Below are 12,309 nucleotides of genomic sequence, written 5' to 3'. Positions count from 1 at the left end.
GACAAATAAAATGTGATTTGACTATTGCGCTGTGGGTAGAGTGGCTTGGAGGATGTTCAGAACAATGGCATGAAGACCCGGGTGGAGGTGCAACGTTGTGAATTCAGAAGTGTGTAGAATGTTAGAGGTGAGTGTCATCAGCTTTTAGATAGTCCTGTGATTGACAGGTGGGCAGTAGTAAATACAAGAGGACAAAGGAGAACAATTCAGCCAGAGGATTTATTTTAGATCATGCCTTCTTCGCTGCCTCTTTCTGCAGCTTTTTCACCTCGTGCTTGATGATCTTGTTCCTCTGTGGACATAAACAGCAAATCCATGGATCATTAGTGACAAGTTTCTTAAAATTCAATTCATTTCCACCATGATGTACATTTAATTTGCAAACCAAAATACTCTACATAAGTAATAATCTGATGTAATAAATGTTCTCCACTCACCATCCTTTTGGCCTTCATCACCTTGAAGCGGTCAAAGTCGGACATCTGGGCCCTCTGTAGAGACATAACAGTTATACAACTGGAACAGAGATTAGTAGCACTATAGCAAAACGTTCTGCAACGGAAATCAAGACATTTATGTATTCGACAAATTCAAGAAGGTCCCTCCCTGTTTTGTCCCATTTGGTGTTTAGTGGATATCACCCTTAAAAGGAAAATTTCACCCAAACTCTTGGTATTTGTTTAATTAGTCCAAATGTGGATAAAGTCCCCAAATGTTTGGCATGTCAGCACTGAAGATAAGATATACAACTTTAAAAATACAGAAAGTGTCACAGTATTTTCAAAGTTCTACATGTCAAAACCTTGAATGCTGACAAAACATTTAGTGACTATCAACAGTGCACTAATTAAACAAATACCAAAAGATAGTTTGAATGGTATTTAACTTTAAGTTGGAGGAACAATCCAGTAGCATAGCATGCCAAAACACCTTCTCATGAGTTAGGCCACAATCAGTGATCAAGTAGTATTTGGATGCTCCACCACACACCCAAAAGGGTCAACAAATGTATAGAAATATTGTAAATCAATTAAAGATGTGCAGGACCTACTCTAGGAACAAAACCCCAAAGACAACCCAAGCAAGACCGAAGGGACACATAGGCATTGACAGTATATACAACAAGGATGTCGTTCCCAAATGTATGGCAGTGAGTCATCTAAAGCCTATTGAAGTTTCCGTGTCCCATTTGACAAAATATGTTTAACCTCGGCCATTGAGAAACCAACTGCTACCCATAAGCAGACCCCAACCCAGAGCCATTCTGTCAGAAATACGTGGACCCCAGGAGGAGTTGCTGTTTCGACTAACAGCTAATGGCCAATCGAAATGTACAAAATATCAGTACCTTTTGTCTGGCTTCGATCTTTTTGGCCCAGTTGCTTTCTGCCCACTTCTCGGTGACTTGGGCCTTCTCCCAGGCGCGTCTCACAAACTTCTGACGAGCGCTGCAACACAGGAAGGGTTATTGTCCAGGGGACCCAAGTATGCACAGGCAAGCCCCAACTTTACAGTAGTAGCATAGTATATTCTGTGTGGTTACTGTAAGTCTGTGACTCAAGAATAGTCAATAAGAAAAAGTTCACTTGAAAACACAAAGCAGCTGCCACAGTCAATTCATTGAGGTGTCTGTGTGCATGTTGTACCAGCCCAGCAGTAATACAACTGACTGCACCAATCAAGGCCTTGATGAGGACCTGGGTTTATTTATTTGTGCAAACCACAGCTTTATATTTTGCGAACAGGTTTCTATTGGACAGGGGTAGGTCTCGCCCCCTTTCATTCAGTTTGCTTCTGTTTAGTTCCTAGTGAATACACACATGGTGTCCTCTCAATCACCTGTGTGGTACTTTGATGACGTAGTCAGTGAGCTGCATGCACTTGAAAGGCATCGACTGCCTCTTCACCCCTGTGCAGGGACCATCCACCAGCGCCTGAGACAAACACACCCATCAGTTCAAATAAACAAAACATGCCGATACCAAGTTGAACCATTCTTAAATTAACAGATGTGGTAATTGATTAAAGGACTACGAAGAAGGGTTGGTGGATAGACATACAAATGCTAGTAGACTACAAGATACAGGTACCAATTTAGAGCTGGGCTCTAAACTGGTACCTGAACATGTGAAGAGTAGAGTAGCAGGGTTGGCATAAAAGCCTGCACAACCAGTTGGTCTCCTAAACCAAAGTTGGGGACCTCTAGCATAAAGTCAGGATGACATCAATGCAATGCTTACTCTGTTTTGGTCGATGACATCGACGATGGCCACCAGGCTGCCTGCATGGGGTCCGAAAGAGATGTAGGCGACGCGGCCAATCTCGACGTAGCGCTTGAACACCTGCAGGAAAATAATGTGGGTTGTTTACTGGCACTCTAACTAGCAAGCTAAGACAATCGTGAACAAAACCCTTCAGTGGGCGTGTGGTCACTAGTTTCTTATACCCAATGAATTTAGTTGGGTTGTCCTAACTGACTACATGTTTTACAAATGTGATTTGGCTTTAACATGGCTGTTATAGACAGCTTGTGGGAAACCACAAAACAATCAATGAACGCTAGACTAGCTAACCGTTAATTAGCATGCTAACTAACGTTAAGGTTAGTTAGCTGTCCTAGTGAATACTAGCTTGTAGCCCACAACCTAGCATACATACAAAAATGGACCGACAAAACCAAACTTAAAAAAAAAAGACCGGAGGATAAGATATAGCAACTCTAATGCGCTCGCCATTGCAATGCAATTGTCATGGTTGGGCTAACTAACGTTAGCCTGATTACCGGCCTGTACACCACGTTGTAGCAGACTGAACACCCGACATTTCAATAATGTCCAAAATCCATTGACAGTATTTTAATCATCACTAATATAGCGATACGTTATCTATTTACATATTAACTGAGGTAGCTTAACAATAAGGACAATTGTATTTAATAACATTTTCTAAATCCACAAGCTTCATGGCCAACTCACCATTATGGCAGTCCTCTTAAGAAAGGACGTCAAAGCTTCCGGTCGACGAAGTAACGCGTTCCGTTCTGTAAATACGCATGCGCACGTGAGGGATGTATTTTTCAAGGTTGGATATTACAATCCGGAATGCTCACCACGCCACCTAGTGCAGAGGAATGTGTTGGATTGAAATATAAACCGTATATATTACATTATATTGATTATATATATATATATATATATATATATATATATATATATATATATATATATATATATATATATACACATTATTACATTATATTGATTCCTTTGATTAAACATGTTTGGTACTTTAAAAAAAAAGTGTACACCTGATGTAAATGATTAGATAGTTCTACATGTAACATTTATATGAAATCCACAACATTTTTGTTGACTATTCAGTAGTACTAGGCTTGTGCAAATTATTGCTAATTAGAGACTTTCCACGTATTTTTCCATCGTGGCAATGACAAGGTATTTAGTAGGCATGCTATATGGAGTATATTAGGAGGCTATAATATCTCATCTACTGCATACTCTTTTAAAAGGGGGCTCATCCAGAATTTGAATCTGGAATCTCTCGCCCACAGACCATGCCTGGGCAATTATTTCCCATGGAGGGCCACATTAGGATATATTTTTGCCATAGCAGGCCAGAATCATATTACAGGATTATACATCATGTGTATGACTGTGTTGACAGATATTGTAAATCTACTGTAAATCACATCCAGATATGCTACTTATTTTACTTTTTTAACATGCACAGAAATAAACCACATCCATGTTCTCCTTTTGGTAGGTATTTTCATTATTAAACATGTAATGAACTATACATAGGGAAAAGAACAGTGTGCATTCAGCACCATGGACAGAACTCCTGTTAACGGGTATGCACAAAAACACAAGAAAGAGAGACAACTCAAAATTACATTTAAACATCTCAATCATTGTGAGGAGAGACGTCTCTGATGGGCATTGCTAAGAGCAGTGAAGTCAGGTATAGTTTCTGACGTCGCTATTCGCAGGATTTCTAAAAGGTGAGAGTCAGTAAGAGATGATCTGTGCATTGACTTGTTATATTTCATCACTGAAAATGTCTGTTCACATACATAGGTTGACCCAAACAGTACAAACACCTTCTGAGCATGACTCCTAATCTTTGGAAAGTTTTGTTCATCTAGAGATGCATAGAACCTCATCAGTGACATTGTTTTGAATAGTTAAAAAAAAAAAATATTCACCTTTATTTAACCAGGTAGGCAAGTTGAGAACAAGTTCTCATTTACAACTGCGACCTGGCCAAGATAAAGCAAATCAGTGCGACACAAACAACAACACAGAGTTACACATGGAGTAAACATACGTACAGTCAATAACACAATAGAAAAGTCTATATACAGTGTGTGCAAATGAGGTAAGATTAGGGAGGTAAGGCATTAAATAGGCCGTAGTGGCGAAGTAATTACAATTTAGCAAGTAAACACTAGAGTGATAGATGTGCAGAAGATGAGTGTGCAAGTAGAGCTACTGGGGTGCAAAGGAGCAAAAAATAAAAAATAACAATATGGGAGTGAGGTAGTTGGATGGGCTATGTACAGGTGCAGTGATCTGTGAGCTGCTCTGACAGCTGGTGCTTAAAGCTAGTGAGGGAGATATGAGTCTCCAGCTTCAGTGATTTTTGCAATTCATTCAAGTCATTGGCAGCAGAGAACTGGAAGGAAAGGTGGCCAAATGAGGAAATCGCTTTAGGGGTGACCAGTGAAATATACCTGCTGGAGCGCGTGCTATGGGTGGGTGCTGCTATGGTGACCAGTGAGCTGAGATAAGGTGGGACTTTACCTAGCAAAGACTTACAGATGACCTGGAGCCAGTGGGTTTGGCGACGAATATGAAGCGAGGGCCAGCCAACGAGAACATACAGGTCGCAGTGGTGGGTACTATATGGGGCTTTGGTGACAAAGCGGATGGCACTGTGATAGACTGCATCCAATTTGCTGAATAGTGGTGGAGGCTATTTTGTAAATGACATTGCCGAAGTCAAGGATCGGTACGACAGTCAGTTTTACGAGGGTATGTTTGGTAGCATGAGTGAAGGATGCTTTGTTGCGAATTAGGAAGCCGATTCTTGATTTAATTTTGGATTGGAGATGCTTAATGTGAGTCTTAAAGGTGAGTTTACAGTCTAACCAGACACCTAGGTATTTGTAGTTGTCCACATATTCTAAGTCAGAACTGTCCAGAGTAGTGATGCTAGACGGGCGGGCAGTTGCGGGCAGCGATCTGTTGAAGAGCATGCATTTGGTTTTTCTTGCATTTAAGAGCAGGTGGAGGCCATAGAAGGAGAGGTGTCGTCTGCGTAGTGGTGGATCAGAGAATCACCAGCAGCAAGAGCGACATCATTGATGTATACAGAGAAAAGAGTCGGTCCGAGAATTGAACCCTGTGACACCCCCATAGAGACTGCCAGAGGTCCAGACAACAGGCCCTCCGATTTGACACACTGAACTCTGTCTGAGAAGTAGTTGGTGAACCAGGCGAGGCAGTCATTTGAGAAACCAAGGCTGTTGAGTCTGCTGATAAGAATGTGGTGATTGACAGAGTTGAAAGCCTTGGCCAGGTTGATGAATACGACTGCACAGTATTGTCTTTTATCGATGGCGGTTATAATATTGTTTAGGACCTTGAGCGTGGCTGAGGTGCACCCATGACCAGCTCGTCCAGTCACTGCATCAGACTGAAGATCGATAAGCTTGGATGTGCGCTGTGTTAAGAAGCAGTGCGGCTTGGTTGGGTTGTGTATCGGAGGACGCATGACTTTCAACCTTCGTCTCTCCCGAGCCTGTACGGGAGTTGTAGTGATGAGACAAAATAGTAGCTACAAAAAAAAAATTGGATACCACGAAATTGTGGAGAAAAATGGGTAAAATTCAACAAAAAAATGTTTAAAAAAAGAAAGAGACCAGAGTTCTTAACTTGGAATTCTGAGTTGGATGACGGTTCAAAATGATTTTTCCCAGTCGGATCTTGTTTTTCTCCGAGTTCCTAGTAGTCAGAGATGTCAGAGTTCCCAGTTGTTTTGAGGGCGGCACAATACTTAACAGTGTACTTCGAATCAGTGTGCCGATGCCTGTATCACTTTATTAGAAGCACGTGATCAATGACGTTCAAAGCTTAGTTTTGTTCGTAAAGTGATACAGGCATCGGCACACTGATTCGAAGTACACTGCTTAGCGAATTTGACTCATGCCTCGGAGTTCTAATAAACTAATAAATGCTGTCCAGCTAGCTTATTTCAAATGTTTTGTTGGCTAGAGTTATGCTAACCTGTTTGCAATCCCTTTACCTTTGCTAGTTAGCTTGCTAGCTAGTTAGCTAAAGTAATTGCCTACTGATGAAATTGTTGTTGTGCTATTAACATATTTAGCCTGTTCCACCATTTTCAAAATCCATTCTGGCATTTGAATGTAGCGCAGAACAAGGGAATATGGACACAATGTGGGCATGGTAGAAACATTTACATGTAGGTGTAGACCAGGGATGAGTAACTGGCTCCAATTTTGTAGGCCCGCTGGCCAATAAAAAAAATAAAAAAACATGATTAAAAAAAATTGTAAGCCGAAACCCGTCAGATTTTTAAAACTTTGTTTCTATTGAACATACCATACTAATAAAGGCATTTTAATCAATTATGTGAATTGTCTGCATCTGGTTCTTCCCTGATACGTGATAAACTAAGTAGAATTGCATAAAATTAGTTATAAAATTGCAAAATCATCTCCCCGCACCATGACAAAACGTGTAGAATTACAGGGAATTAACTTTAAAACATATTTTTTTTTGTCTTCACTGTCACAGGGGGTGCCACAAATGTTTTGCTCTCAAGGTTGGGAGGGTAGGGATGTGTTTTTAAACATTTTTGTTTGACTATCCCTGGTGTAGGTGCATGACGTGTCATGTCTAGACAAGGCCATAGTTTCATTTACTATTTGTTCATACTCATACTGTGTCACTGTAGGTGTAATTTGAACCCTTTGTAGGGCACATCTTAGGGTCAGACATATCACAGCTTGATGATATGCTTTTTGAGATTGAGTCTAGAATATTCACTTTTACTGCACCGGAAAGAGGACAAACAGTTTCCCAAATGTCTATGAATTTAATGATCTCAGTCAACATGGAATTGACCCAATCCAAATCCACTCACCTTGTTTAGAACTACCTCTAGTTTTAGTTGATCTGGTCATGCAATTCTTAACATGGTGAGCTTGCCCTTATCAATTCCATTGGTATTAGGTTAGCAGTGGCTATTGGATGTCTCTCTTGGCACCATAGGGTACTTTCATGGTAAGTGAAAAAAATAGTGAAGAAATCTTTTTTTTTTCTTCAAATAGCCAGTTCATCATCAATCGTTGATTATTTTAATCAGCTGTATAATGCTACGGCAAAAACCAAAAAATGCACCCAGGGGTGGCCCCAGGACTGAGTCTAGGAAAGCCTGGTCTAAGGGTAGGATTCTCACTTAGGGAGTGAGATGTCCCAGGTTCAGATCCCAGATGAGCCCCAGTTTTAAGGCCAACCTGCATTGATTTATTTTTATGAACGTAACCTTTATTGAACTAGGCAAGTCAGTTAAGAACTAATTCTTATTTACAATGACGGCCTACTAGGGAACATTGGGTTAACTGCCTTGTTCAGGGGCAAAACAACAGATTTTTACCTGTCAGCTCGGGGATTAGACCCAGCCAGCTTTCGTTTACTGGCCCAATAAAGTGAGGAGGAAAAGCCTAGTCCATGGGCCCACCTGTTCAGTGGGTCTTTTCAGTAGTAGGCTAGTAGCCTGTTGTAATATTGATTGTGGTATAAAGCATTTTGGATTTGTTTATTTAGTTTATTTATCCTTTATTGGTGCAGTTGATCCGGCTGATTTAATCCCACTGCCATTTCTTTTAAATATATTTCAGAGTGATTTCTCCCAGGAGAGAGAGAGCAATCAAAATCTGGTTGAATCAATGTTCTTTCCTCATCATTTCAACCAAAACGTTCAATGTGATGATGTTGAATCAACTTGGAAAACTGATTGGATTTGCAAAAAGTAGTCAATGTAAGGAAATCTCCCATTTTTTTCACCCACCTTTCAACCCAAATACAATGAAAGGGTGATATTTTTATTTTATTTCAAATTGAATTCACGTTAGTCGAAAACTCAACCAAATGTAAATCAAAAATAGAGGTTGAACTAACGTCTGTGGACAGTGGGATATGTTTTAACTATGAACAATACCGAACATATTCAATCAAACCCAGTAACCTGATTTACAAGATAAATAAACAACAACTGCATTCTTCCACTGCTGTCTAAGTTTTCATTCCTGCTCTGTCTGTACTTTTATCCAATGTAAAAAACACCATTTCAAATTTTGCAACATAAGACTGAAAAGAAGTGCTGGGTCACATGTACAGTTATGAAAGAAAGAAACTTGGAATTCAGGCAAACTTTGGGTGTGTAGGAGGAGAGAGCTTGATTTGGACTCTTCCAGGAAATCTTAAAAGTTTTGATTGAAAAGAAACTTCAGGGTAAAGGAGGAGGAGCTGCGGTGTTCAACCAACAGGACACTGGCAGCCACAGACTGACATGTCTGGATTTGTTTCATTATCCACACTGCATTGAAAATGCCTTTAGGCCCAGGATTCTGCCAATCTGGAACTGAAAGTGGTAAAACACCCACATAGGCCTACCCCCTTACTGTAGAATGCAAACACAATACATTTCCTCATTATAAGTGATATGCTAATATAGACACACTTCAGGTATAAAAAGAATCCACATCCATCACTCTCGCATTTACCAGAGTTTTACCTCACGTCAGTTGGAGAAGAAAATGAGTTTGTCTGAGATTAAGCTTGCCAGGGAGGTTAAGAAATACCCCAATCTTTACAGTTCAAGAGATCCAATAATTAATTATAATGATTGGATTATAGTAGCTCATATTCTCAATAAAGGTAAAAGAGAAATGGACTTCAGCTTTTGCAGGACAACGTGGAAAAAGTTGAGGAAAAACTATGTCAGAGCGCATAATACAAAGATCAAGAGCGGCAATTCAAGTGTTGGACTAAAAGATCCGAAGATATTACAGGAGTTGAACTGGCTCTCCCCCTTCATAAAACACAAAGCCCAACCGACCAACATTCCAGGAGGAGAGGTGAGCTGTGTGTTTGAATGAAGTACCACAATTAGAATCACACTGAACATTTAGAGGACTTTCTTGTGACTTAATACAATATTCTTCCTACCTATACTAGGGAGTTTTCTCCTGCTTAAAACAGCATGCTAATATCACTGACTATTTATTCATGTGGTTTACTTAATCCTGTGATGTTCAGTGTGTGTGTGTGTGCGTGTGTCCCATTAATGCAGGGTCTGGTAGCAAGAGGGCGAGGAGAGACTGGAGGCAGTTGTGATGCGTCGTTGGACAGATACCACCATTTCGCCACCTTGTCCACCCCTGCAGCAGACAGCACCTTTACCCCTCCTGTAACCACACACATCAGACCCTTCAGACAGATGTCCACCCTAACACAGTCTGGGGACGGCCTCTCTTCATCTAAACCAAGCTCCAGTTCTACCAGTGGACCAGTCCAACCAAGGAAGAGGACACAGGACAGAGTAGATCAAGCCCCCAGAAAGAACCCTAAGAATGCTGATAATACCAGAGAGCATGGGGTCAGTAGTATGGGAGGTAGTGATGAAGGTGCCGCCTTACTTGTGAGTTAATTGTATTTTTGAGTTATCTCCTGCTTAAAAAATATGCTGATGTCAGAGTACAGACCTAATGTGGTTGACTTAATCCTGTAATGGTCAGCGTACAGTTTTTGTGTGTGTGATCATTAATGCAAACGCTTGTTTTTTTTATTATGTCACCAAGGTTCTGTTAGCCGTCACGAGAGGACAAGGAGAGACTGGAGGAAGTGGTGAGGGGTCGATGGACAGATTCCCCTGTCGTTTCACCCCCTTGTCCACCCCTGAAGCAGACAGCACCTTCACCCCTCCTGTAACCACATCCATCAGACACCCCAGACTAGGGTTGCAAAGCTACCGGTAAATTCCTAAAATTATCGGAATCTTCAGTAATTTTGGTAAATGCCATAGATTCTTTTGTTAATCTATGTAATTTTGGTAATTTATACTTTAATAACTTGTAAAACCTTTCATCGTTTATATATTATTCATTTATTATATCTATAAATCGGTTTCCATTCAAGTGACGACAGATTTTCATACGAATATTCTAAAATCCGCAGAAAGAACATATGCTCATTTTCCCACCAGTGGTGTTTCCACCAAACTGACTTGTGATAAAAATCAATGACAGCACACATGACAAAAAAAGAAGATATTTTTCGCTTACATTTTCACTTACCAAATTAAAATGTAAAATTCAATGTGTTTCCATTGCATTTTCAACTCTACCATCGCTTTATAGTTTTGCCTCAAAAATGGTTGCGTTAAATAACAAATGTGCCTACTGTGGTCTTGACATTTGCACTTTATCAATAACTAGTAGATACAGTGTGGGTAGTTTACATGGGATTATTATAGATTTTATTGGTCATACAGCTGTAAATGCATCGTCACCAGAATAAGACCCTTTATATTTATTGGAAAGGAGCATCAAGCTCATGCACTGTGCACTTTCAACAACCTGTGAAGTTCATCATCATGTATTTATTTAGTGTTTCCAACCGCCATTTCTCGCATCATACATTTTACTGACAGAAAAAAATCAATTTCCATCAAGCCTGTCCTGACATTACTTATCCGACATGTAGGCCTACTACTCGAAAAAAAAGAGGTTGGATTGAAACTCGGTTACTGACAAAGAGAAATAACTACAAGTTTAAAAAAAACGAAATATAAAGTTAATTTCATGCTGAAACCCATATTAAACACCATCGATATTCACTAAATTGATGGTTTATATTTAGGATGTTTTACAGCTTTGTCATTCTGTTTTTTTATTTTAAAATCATCTTATTCAATTATTTAATACATTTTACATGTGATGATGCCACACAGAGGGACAGAGATAATTACAGACGCCTGTGATAATCTAAAGCACCCAAGGGCCACTAGATATCTTGTGATAAATTACATAAAATTCTGTTAGTTTACTGTTAAACTCTAGAACTTTCCAGTAATATATCCTCCATTTGCAACCCTACTTCAGACCCACATCTACTCTGAAACAGTCTGGGGACGGCCCCACTACGTCTAAACCAAGCTCCAGCTCTACCAGTGGACCATACCAACCAAGGAAGAGGACACAGCACAGAGTAGATCAAGCCCACAGCAAGAACCTTAAGAATGCTGATAAAACCAGAGAGCATGGGGTCAGTAGGTTAGGGTTAGGTAGTGATGATGGTGACGCCTTACTTGTGACTTAATTGTATATTCTTCCTACCTGTACTAGAGAGTTTCTTCCTGATTAAAATAGCATGTTGATGTCACAGAGAATAGGCCTAATGTGGTTTACTTAATCCTGTGTGTGTGTGTCAAATCAAATTTATTTGTCACATATACATGGTTAGCAGATGCTAATGCGAGTGTAGCGAAATGCTTGTGCTTCTAGTTCCGACCATGCAGTAATATCTAACAAGTAATCTAACCTAACACTTTCACAACAACTACCTTATACACACAAGTGTAAATGAATACGAATATGTACATACAAATACATGAATGAGTGATGCCCGAACGGCATAGGCAAGATGCAGTAGATGGTATAGTGTACAGTATATACATATGAGATGAGTAATGTAGGGTATGAAAACATTATATAAAGTGCCATTGTTTAAAGTGGCTAGTGATACATTTAATTACATCAAGATGGCAAGATGCAGTAGATGGTATAGCGTGTGTGTGTGTGTGTGTACCCATTAATGCAAACACTTGGTTTCTATTATGTCACCAAGAGTCTGGTAGCGAGAGGACAAGCAGAGACTGGAGGCAGTGGTGAGGCGTCGATAGACAGAGACCTCTGTCGTTTCAACCCATTGTTCACCCCTGCAGCAGGCAGCACCGTTACCCCTTCTGTAACCACACACATCAGACCCTTCAGACCCACATCTACTGTGAAACAGTCTGGGGGCGGCCCCACTACGCCTAAACCAAGCTCCAGCTCTACCAGTGGACCAGCCCAACCAAGGAAGAGGACACAGCACAGAGTAGAACAAGCCACCAGCAAGAACCATAAGAATGCTGATAATACCAGAGAGCATGGGGTCAGTAGCAATGGAGGTAGTGATGATGGTGACGCCTTACTTAGCTATA

General features: G+C 40.3%; 1 protein-coding gene across 1 annotated transcript; it reads right to left on the bottom strand.

Annotated features, from left to right (window-relative positions):
• Nucleotides 1-200: 200 nt before the first annotated feature.
• rpl14 (ribosomal protein L14) lies at nt 201-3,134 on the bottom strand. The gene is made up of 6 exons (XM_021572404.1): nt 2,976-3,134; nt 2,241-2,342; nt 1,840-1,934; nt 1,349-1,448; nt 438-491; nt 201-292 (listed from the first exon to the last, which is right to left on the bottom strand). The coding sequence occupies exons 1-6, from the start codon at nt 2,976-2,978 to the stop codon at nt 230-232; spliced, it is 417 nt and encodes a 138-aa protein (XP_021428079.1). The 5' UTR covers nt 2,979-3,134; the 3' UTR covers nt 201-229.
• Nucleotides 3,135-12,309: the final 9,175 nt, after the last annotated feature.

This window comes from Oncorhynchus mykiss, chromosome 18 (assembly GCF_013265735.2).
Source record: "Oncorhynchus mykiss isolate Arlee chromosome 18, USDA_OmykA_1.1, whole genome shotgun sequence".
Taxonomy (NCBI): Eukaryota; Metazoa; Chordata; class Actinopteri; order Salmoniformes; family Salmonidae; genus Oncorhynchus; species Oncorhynchus mykiss.
This window is presented reverse-complemented; position numbering and strand designations above follow the sequence as displayed.

Coding starts and splice junctions, on each gene's coding strand:
- rpl14 (XM_021572404.1), bottom strand. Junction 1,449..1,839: donor GTCATCAAAGTACCACACAG/GTGATTGAGAGG, acceptor CCTGTGTTGCAG/CGCTCGTCAGAAGTTTGTGA. Junction 293..437: donor TGATGAAGGCCAAAAGGATG/GTGAGTGGAGAA, acceptor TTATGTCCACAG/AGGAACAAGATCATCAAGCA.